The sequence below is a fragment of the Gordionus sp. m RMFG-2023 genome, chromosome 4 (assembly GCF_954871325.1).
Source record: "Gordionus sp. m RMFG-2023 chromosome 4, tfGorSpeb1-WG-v2, whole genome shotgun sequence".
Classification (NCBI taxonomy): Eukaryota; Metazoa; Nematomorpha; class Gordioida; order Chordodea; family Parachordodidae; genus Gordionus; species Gordionus sp. m RMFG-2023.
Window position 1 is genome coordinate 21626580 of NC_088778.1, and position 10343 is coordinate 21636922.

The 10343-nt window shown below is 27.1% G+C and overlaps 1 protein-coding gene across 1 annotated transcript; it reads right to left on the reverse strand.

Annotated features, from left to right (window-relative positions):
• Positions 1-1101: 1101 nt before the first annotated feature.
• Positions 1102-2779, reverse strand: LOC135928151 (ceramide phosphoethanolamine synthase-like). The gene is made up of 5 exons (XM_065464518.1): positions 2098-2779; positions 1882-2058; positions 1718-1840; positions 1597-1677; positions 1102-1544 (listed from the first exon to the last, which is right to left on the reverse strand). The coding sequence occupies exons 1-5, from the start codon at positions 2695-2697 to the stop codon at positions 1509-1511; spliced, it is 1017 nt and encodes a 338-aa protein (XP_065320590.1). The 5' UTR covers positions 2698-2779; the 3' UTR covers positions 1102-1508.
• Positions 2780-10343: the final 7564 nt, after the last annotated feature.

The following is a 10343-nucleotide window of genomic DNA, read 5'->3' on the forward strand; positions in this document are numbered from 1 at the left end:
TTAATTTATCAATTCATAAATTTTTTTCTCGGCTATATCAACTGGATTAAAATATACATTTATTTGAAAATGAAAAGATGCATGAAGTCCCAACAAAAGATTTACCTAAGGACGAAGGTACTATAGTTAAATTATATGGCCATAAACCAACATCTGACGATAAATAACAGGCTAGGGTGTTAAATATTTGAGCCCTTGTATGAGAATGGCTAATATCTATTAATTGCTGCATGTCTGCCTTGACTATATATACAATTAAGGCCATATCTCCCTTTGGTATCAACAAATATTTAACATATATGTAGTTAACATGTTGCATCCAATTTGATAGCCAATGACAACTTTTAATTTTTTATCTGATAAATGGTTATCTAGGTTACGACTTGAGAAAGAAAGAAAACCATTTATAATCAGCATTTTGTAATGGTTGAATATATTCCAAAGGAGGATTTGATGAAAGCATTTTAAAATTTTTTTTACAAGGTTCAAAATTTTATTTATATTTTAAAACAGCTTAAAGTAAAGCTAAATATATCCAGGAGTCCATGTAGAATTTAAAAGGTTATCTTTAAGAGTGATAATAAAAAATTTAAAGTTAAATGACAAAATAAATATTTGTGCTTGAGCATAGTGTTGTTAAACGGCTCATTTTGAGCCGATTTTTAAAAACGGCTAATTCAATATTTTAGCTAGAAAAATATTGCCTAAGCCTTGAGATTTCGCTAATTGATGTCTAGACCTTTGTGCCACATATGAGCAAAATCTTCAGACTTGCGTAATATTATTCTAGATAAAATATTGAGTTAGTCTTTTTTAAAAATCGCCTCAAATCGAGCCGTTTAACAACACTACTTGAGCACTATATGACCAGTATAACTTATCTGCTGCTAATACCAAAATATTGAATAGTGTTGTTTTATAACAATTTTAAAATATATTTAAAATTAAAACAGAGTTCATCTTATAAAATATTTTTTTATTCTAAAAATTTTATAAAAGATTTAAATAAGAATAAATAAATTATCATGTTGTAATTTGAAATATCATAAATAAATATATATAAAAAAACACTTTAATTTTTTTTGAAAAGTCAATAAATGTAAGCATAAAGGAAGATTTGTCCAAAATTTGACAACTTAATATATTAAATAAAGTGTTATTTTTGTTTTGAGTATAATAAATGTTCAATAAATTTTCACAAAAGCTAAATATATCACAACTATCACACCAATATATAATTTAAATTATAAATAAAATACTATAAATGTTATTAAGGTGTTAATGTGATGAATAGATTTGAAAGCAAATTCTTAAATATCACAAAAGATATAAAATTATCTATAGAATATTTTAATGACTAATTTTTAAACCAGATTCTTAAATATCACAAATAGAACACTCTTTAGCACATAATGACTAATTTTGAATATAAGTTTAAAAAAAAAAATTACAAAAAAGTATTGTAAAATAATATGTAGTGGTATAAATATTTGGATGTATTTTGAATTTTAGGTAGGAATGATAGGACCTATAAATTGAATTGTCTTCAATTTAAATAAATATAATTAATATAAAATATAAAAATTTTAATCTTACATTGCGCAAATGAATTTCACTAACTAATATTAATAATGATATCACAAAGAATCCAATATACTGGATCCAACACAAAAATTCCTAAAAAATAAATTAACAATTAGTATTTTAGTTTCTAAACCCATATTTTGTCAACAAAAATTGCTATCATACATATCTCTAAAAATGCATGAGCATTACATAACCTCCAAAACCATATGATAATCCACATTGATGATGATTTAAGGACTTCATTTTCTAATATCTACAATACTATATAAAATATAATAAATATTGAATATATACTTGTTGATTAGGGGTGGCATATATGTTTTCAAGGAAGAAATGGTATTTTGTTATATATCTATCCCAAAATGATAAACTAAATGTCATCAATATAGCAATACTAAATAATTTTGACCATATGACTTTGGTTGATATAGTTGTTTTATTCTCTAAATTACCATTTCCAGATTCTAACAACTTAATAAAATATGTTTAATGCTCTTATAAATGTATTACTTTATAACCCCCTTCATGTATAGATATCCTATGAAATTTATTATATAAATAATTGAAAGCAGCCAGCATTAATATTAAAGATCCAAAGATATCGGCTGAGCCATCCCATATATAACCCCATGTTCCATGTTCAGATTCCATTAGATAGCGCTTATTTTTACGTTCTCTCGCAATAACACCATCTAATGCATCTAAGAATGTTCTAAATTCAAATAATAAAACTCCAATTCTTCTCATACATAAACGGTCATATGATATAAATTTTGCTGCAATAATTGCAACACAGAAATGAGCAAATGTTATCATATTAGCAGTTAGGCCAGGAAATAATTTCGTTAAATGTAATACATCTACAGATAATTGAGCTAAAGGTGTCCATATATAATGATTAGGAGAATCACACATAATGAGCTTCATTGTCATATCTGAAAACGGTGTATAGAAATGTGGGGCTTTTTGACTAGCATTAATTTGGAGACCTGGTTTTCGATTTTGCAAATGATAATAGAGCATTAGGTCCATCCAAAAAAAATAAGTAAGAAATATGAATCCAAAAGCTATAAAATAGCGATTTTCACAAGAATGTAAATGATTTCCCATGTTAGCAGAGCTGAATTTATTAACAAATCTGAAACATCTGATCAATTAATTTGCCTAATTATGGATCGTAAAGTCATTTGATCGTAAAGTCATTTGATCGTAAATTCATCCACTTTTCTTATTGGCTTATTTGGTAAATTAAGATTATATCTTATTAAAATATTATTTGTAATTATCTGATATATTAAATACATATAAAAATCAAATAATTACTTCCATATAAATTCATATTAATAATGATCATTTTATCCATTTTGACCGAAAATGGATCCAAATACGATCAAAGGAAACCCTCCCTATCAAAAAAACCCTCGATCAAATAAATTACTAATTATTTTCAAGACTAGCTTCCACCCACCCAAAGTATGTTTTAGATATGGTTAAAATCCGGGTTTGGGTCGATTCTTAAAAATGGCGCGATTATGTTTTCGTCAAAATATTATAATTAACCCCTATAGATTTTACTCATCGATGGCAGAAAGGTTTCGACCTCTATTTGCCAAATCTTGAGGCTTACATAATATTTATTTGGCTAAAATCTTGTTTTTTATAAATACACTCGGGTCGGGCGATTAAAAACCCAAGATTAGCAATATATTGTATTGATATTGGTTTAAATATTGGTATTCTATTGGGATTAAACAATTCTATGTCTTGTTGGTATTGCCATTGGTTTAATTTCACATTGCTAATAAATTAAAATGAAATAGTGATTTTAAAAAAACTATGAGTCAATATTGTTTTAAAGAACCGAATCTGTATATTTCCTGATTTTTTTAAATGAAAATTCAGAATACTAAACAGATACGAAATTGGAAAATTTTGATCTAATAATAATTTTTCAACAAATCAATATGAAACAATCAAATAAAAAAATAACAGCTAATTTACAAACTTTTTTCAACTTTAGGTATAAGGATACTTGGATTCATCTCGTAAACAATGTTGATCAGTTATGCATTATACTTTTCAAAGAAATTTTTTTTCAGAGAGATTCGAAGTTCTGGAATTGCCAGATAATCTTTAGAAATTTTTATTTGGTGTAATCTCCACCATTCAAGGAAATTGTATCTTCGGAAAGGGAGCTTTACTTATTTCAACAAGGTTATTATTAGCAGCGCTATAATATCTTTCGACATAATCTATTTTATCATAAAAGACTAATTTTATATTTACTTTTTAGATAATTTTAGTTTGTATATATATATTTAGATACTATGTAAATAATAATAATTGTGAATCAGAATTTAGACAATGAATAAATTATGGAATATTGTAATGCATGAGTTATGATCGTGTAATGATTCTGGAATAAATTATTATAATTGCTGACTAAGAAAATTGGGTAATAAATGAATTGGAAAAAGAAAGAAAACAATGAAATAAGAAATAGTTAATATGGTACAAATGAAAAATGAATTAAATAATTATTAGAATATTTAGGAAAATATTTATCAATAATGAAGAGCCATCTGGAATGAACAAAGTGGTAAATGGATTCAAATATTATTTTGAGATTAATAATTTGTGGTAATTAATTTGGGGATTTAGTTGTAATAGATAGTGTAATATGAAATTAGTGTTGGGAAATTGATGACATTAAAAATGGAATATCATGGTAAAAATATATGGATACTAATGGCATAGTGACATTTACATGGTAATTTGGTTTATGGATTATGATTATGGACTATAGTAATTTATACATTGTGAAAAATAAACTGATGAAATATTCTAGCTAATTTAGACTTTGGGAAAAAGGTTACTGATAAGAAAACCTGGCTAATTTGGACATTGAAAAAAAGGTTATTGATAAAAGAACATAGCTAATTTGGACATTTAAAAAGTGGTTAATGATAAAAGGACCTGACTAATTATACGTAATTATAAATTATGATGGGACTCTGGAAGCCATGAGTCCCCATAGAGATTGAATATGAGGATGATTGGGGCTATGAATTAGCAACCATAGTCCCTTCCCTCTATTCGGAGATAAGAAGAATCGATATTGTCCATCGAAGATGCTCTGGTGTAGTTGCCCAGAAAATACAAGTTAAAAGGGACTGTGATTTCATGATAAGTTAAGCGATAAAGGCTTGTTTAAGGACCGTTCAACGTTATAGACTGTCCACATGGGTATGATTGGTGGGTGCAGAATTGTGGCGACTTAGATTCCATCCAAGGGATAACGACTGGGATTATTCAAGGTTTGCGACTGCACCATTATGTTTTGGATTGGATAAAGAAGGTAAGGGAGAGATGTAGTGATCAGCTACCAAACATGGAGATTGATAAACAAGAATAATTAATCAACATCATATAGTTTTGGAGATAGAGGAAAGTTCGAGAATGATTGCCAGGGATTATGGAATGGGATGAGGATATTTATAATTTACTACACATGTATAGCCTTTCTCTTTTAGCTTTAGGTGAATGTTTCCCAAGTCCCTCATTTTATCCACTCTTGAAAAATATTGAATAGCTTTCATGATACATTTTCCAATAATAATATAATTACAGAAGTAGAATTAATGAAATCAGAGGATACTATATATCTAAGGATATAACATTCAATAAAGCGACTATATTACAAGAAACTAAATTATTTTATCATAAATTAAAAAATGATTTGAGAAATTTAAAAACTCCAACTCGATTTTAGCATTATTTTTTAAATAAAAAAACTTATTATCAAAAAGGATTTGTCTAGAAGAGAAAGAATAAAAAAAATAAAACACAAATATGATATTAGCTAATCTTTTATATAATTTACATAACTATTTTTTTATAATAAATCATATTATCGCAATGCCTTGCAAATAAACCAGCAGCAACTAAGAGAATCAGAAATAGTAGTTTCTTGAAATATAAAGATGAAAAGCAAATAATGTGCCCTGAATAGCCCTATCATGTCATGCTGGAAAAGGATAGAATTTACAGCAAAAAATTTTATGGAGGTAGTTCTACAATTTTTTAAATATCTATTTCCTCTTGCCAGTTGGCTACAAAGATTTAGAAAAAGGCATAATATTAACTTTCTCATAATATGCAATGAAAGAGGGAGTGCAGATCTTATTAGTGCTAATGATTGGAGCAAGAAAACACTCCCTTCTCTGGTTGATAGTTATGCTCGGTGCAACATATATAATTGTGATGAAACTGGACTGTACTACAGTACATTACCAGAGAGAACCATGGAATTTAGTGGAACACAACCATTTGGGTTTAAACAAGATAAAGAAAAGGTAAAAGTTCTCTTTATCATAAGAATCGGAAAAAAAATCCAAGATGTTTTAAAAATAAAAAGTTACCTGGTAAATATATTTCTAATAAAAATAGTTGGATAACATCTCCAACCTTTGAAGACATCTTAAAAATAGGATTTTTCTTTATAGAAAAAACTATTATTTAAAAAAATATAATAATAATTTTCTTACCTCCAAATACTTCATCACTTATTCAATCCTTGGGTATTGGATTTATTCGATCCCTAAATATCATTTCCCAAAAAGTATAATAAAATAATGATCAAATATATGGAAGGGAGTGACAATTTTTACTACAAATTTACTCTTTATGACAGCCTTTTCCTAATAAAATTTGCTTGGGGAAAATGTTTTATTCTAGCCAATTTCTTTGACAAATCAATGCCATTTGATTGGGAATCAGAGGATAAAGTATGTAAATATGGTGATGAAGAAGAGGATTAATAGATCCCATATTTCTATCTTATGCCTTACATGGTGATAATGCAAGTTGTCATGGCATATTAGATGATCAGGATATTTGTAACCAAATTAGATTAGAATTGAAAGATTTATTTTCTTTAAATCTAAGAATTTATCTTATTTTCCAGAAGGGTATGGTAGTGCAGAAGTGATATAGAAGAGATACCTGACTTGAAAATTTACCTAATAAAAGCCATGAAAGATCATGCAACCTGAAGGACCAAGAATCACTAAGAAGGCTAGAAGTCATTATAGAAAATTAATTATTTACACCTGATTCAACCCAAGCATTATTTACAAATTATTTAAAATCAATTAATTAATTTTATAAAAATTATTTATCTTTTATTTTATAAATGTGTTATATATTTTGAAATGTTTAAACGTTTATCTACACTATTCACAATTTTACAAATTGTTATATATAAATATATAAGTATATAAAATAAAAGTAGCTGAAATAAAAATTACGAATTTTACCATAATAAATATACATATCTTTCCAAAAAAATTGTAATGACTTGGATGAATATGTATTATTAATCATAAAAAGTAAAAGTTTTATTTGAAAAATTCTAGGTGATTATGTTAAATTATTAATCATAAATATAAAAAATATAAATATGCTGTTAAATTTATTTTTTGTAAATTCTCCAGGTCTAAAAGAATATTTCTTTTTTGATATCCTTGAAGTTGTTGAATAATAGAATTAGTTTGATGGTTGAGGGGTATCAATTAAAATATTGATTACATTTTTCTGAGAATCTTGATTTTCAAAATATGTTGCTTGGGTAATGTGAAAATTATATACTATAAAACTACCAGTAGTACAACGCTATTTTATAACTCACACAATTTAACAACCTAACTCACTCTAAAACTAAAATTAATATATTTTCACTCCAATTTTATTGTCCAAATATATATCTATAAAAAACAAAAAATCATAATTATAAAATCTCGTCTATTTTATACTTAGAGAAATCACGAGTTCGTGATATATAAAATCAGACGGTATAATAAATATTAAACAAAATTTTTTTTAAAAATAAATAATTTTAAATAGTAATTGTTGCTACCTTTGTGCACATATTCATGTTACTCTACATGGTGCTCCAGTTTTGGCAAAAGAAACTCGCCTCATGGAAATTTTTTTTTAAAAATAAAATTTTTTCCCTTTGTAAATATGGTTAATAAAAAAAATTATAAAATGGTACAAACAATTCTATATAAGATGGATAAAAAAAGGGTAAGTCATTTCAAAATTATTTTCATCAATTATGTTCGCCTTCAAAGTACTAAATGTACTCCATCAAATTTCCATCTACGATATTCTATTTGATTTAACTTATAATTGCGATGTCAACTTTTCTAGGATAAACGGTACGGAGGATGTACTGTTTGAATTTATGAATTTAAGAGACATGATAAATTGCTTTGAATTATTAAACGGGAAACACTATATTTACAGCGATAGTGATTTCATTGAATTAATTTGTATATTCATTAAAACATAAATAGTTATACCAAAACTTGAATTAATAAAATAATAAATGTTATAATTGCTTATTTATGTGTTTTATTAATTAAATATGGAAATTAAACAAGAATTTACACATAAGATCCCTAAGTTAGTGGGTCCTCTTACTGAAATTTATTTAGACAGAATATTAAATTACTTTTCGACCAGTACATTATCGGACTCTATTAAAATTAATACTTTGCTTAATAATTTATCAGACGAAGTTTTTGACGACATTAAGGCAATTTGTTCTGATACCGATATTTTAGATCTTAAAATTGTGATTAAAAAGTTAACCTATCTTTTACCAGCGCTAAATTTAAATACTTTAATTAATAAATTTAATCTTCTTCAACAAAACTCATCAGAGAGTTTTATGCTGTGGTACATTAGAGTATCGAAACTTCATAAGAAATGTAATTTTTTGGACGATAGTAGATTAAAAGAGAAATTACGGACATCTACCTTAAACGATAAGATTAAATACAAATTCTCCAAAAATTTTGACCTTACATTGAATCAGATGGTGGAATTAGGGGTGAAATTGGATTCTAGTAATATTAAGTCGGAGGATAATGATATAAGTTATATAAATAATGATAAAAAGTCCGATAAAGATAAAAATTTTTGCAGTAGAAATGATAATAATTTTAGAAATAATTTTAGAAATAATTATGATAATAGATATAGAAATGGGAATTACAATAATAATTTTAGATACAATTATGGTAATAATAATTCGCGATACCACGATAATTATAACAATTATAACTATAACAATCATCGCTATAATAATAATAATCAATCGAATTATGGTAGAAATAATACATGGTATGATAATAATCAAAGAAAACAAATCCAATACGGTGACGGAAATCGTAACAATTACCAATCTTATTACAACAATTCAAATAATTATAGAGGTAATGATAATAATCAGAGAAAGCAAATACAATATAACAACAACTCAAATAATTATAGAGGTAATGATAATAATCAGAGAAAGCAAATACAATATAACAACAACTCAAATAATTATAGAAGTGGTGACGAAAATAATAGAAAGCAAATACAATACAATAATGATTACAACATGAATATTGAAGAAATTATTGAAGAAAAAAGGCGACTCTACAAAGAACAAAGATGATAATGATTTTAATGTCAACAATTTATCTGGCGATATGATTAATGACAAAGATAACGCTTTTATGGCTACTTTAAAAGTGAACGACATTGTTACTTGTATGCAAGTGGACACTGGATCCAAATACACTATTATACCTCATGGTCTGGCTAAAAAACTTGGTATTAGAGATCTTAAGAAATCCGAGCTACAACTCACTGCTTATGATGGGAATTTAATCAAAATCATAGGAACTACTCAAGTTAAAGTGACTTATGATGGTATTTCCAAATATTTACAAGCGGTAGTGGTTGAATCAAGTAAAAATGCCTTATTGGGACGTACGTGGATTAATGCTTTCAAAAATATTTTAAATAAATTTATAGCAAATATTGACACTAATTACGAAGATGAAATAAAAAAATTGATTAAAGAGTGTGAATCGAAATTGACTAATGGGCCAATTAACAAAGCAAGTGTCAAGTTACATTTAAGAAGTGATGCCCAACCTAAAATTATACCGCCTAGACGCATTCCTTATTCAAAAATTAATCTTGTTAGTAATGAACTCAAAAAATGGATACATGATAAAATAATTGAGCCGGTGAATGATGTCCGATGGGCAAGTCCTGTTACCGCTGTCTACAAAGAAGATGGAAGCATTAGGCTTTGCGCTGATTTTAAGGATACTGTAAACCCAGCTCTAGAAGACTTTAGATACCCTCTACCACGAATTAATGATCTAATTGCTAAACTTTCGGAAGGAAAGAAATTTACGAAGATTGACTTTAAAAATGCTTTCTTACAGATTCCAATTGATAAAAGTTGCAGAAATATTTTAACCATATCTACGCATAAGGGATATTACCAATTTACTAGACTTCCTTTTGGGCTTAAGACCTCATCTGCAATTTTTCAACAGATAATGGATCAAATCTTCGGTGACATGGATGACGTTATATTTTATATTGATGATTTACTTATAACTGGAAAAAACGATGAAGCCCACCTAAACAACATAAAAAAAGTATTTGATAGGATATCATCGTATGGGCTAATACCTAACTTTAATAAAAGTGCGTTCTTTAAAAACAAAGTGAGGTTCCTGGGTCATGATATTGACGCTAAGGGGATTCATGCTAATCACGACAAAATTGAAGCAATAATTAATATGCCAGAACCAAAATCAGCTGCTGAATTATCAACATTTCTGGGAATGGCTGGCTACTATAGAAAATTTTTGAACAATTTTGCGGAAATTGCCGATCCT

Excerpts from the sequence above, each read along its gene's own strand:
- LOC135928151 (XM_065464518.1), bottom strand. The coding sequence starts at position 2,697 with ATGGGAAATCATTTACATTCTTGTGAAAATCGCTATTTTATAGCTTTT. Across the intron at positions 2,059-2,097 it reads TACATGAAGGGGGTTATAAA|TTGTTAGAATCTGGAAATGG; the intron begins GTAATACATTTA and ends TATTTTATTAAG. Across the intron at positions 1,545-1,596 it reads GTGAAATTCATTTGCGCAAT|ACAATTCAATTTATAGGTCC; the intron begins GTAAGATTAAAA and ends TTTAAATTGAAG.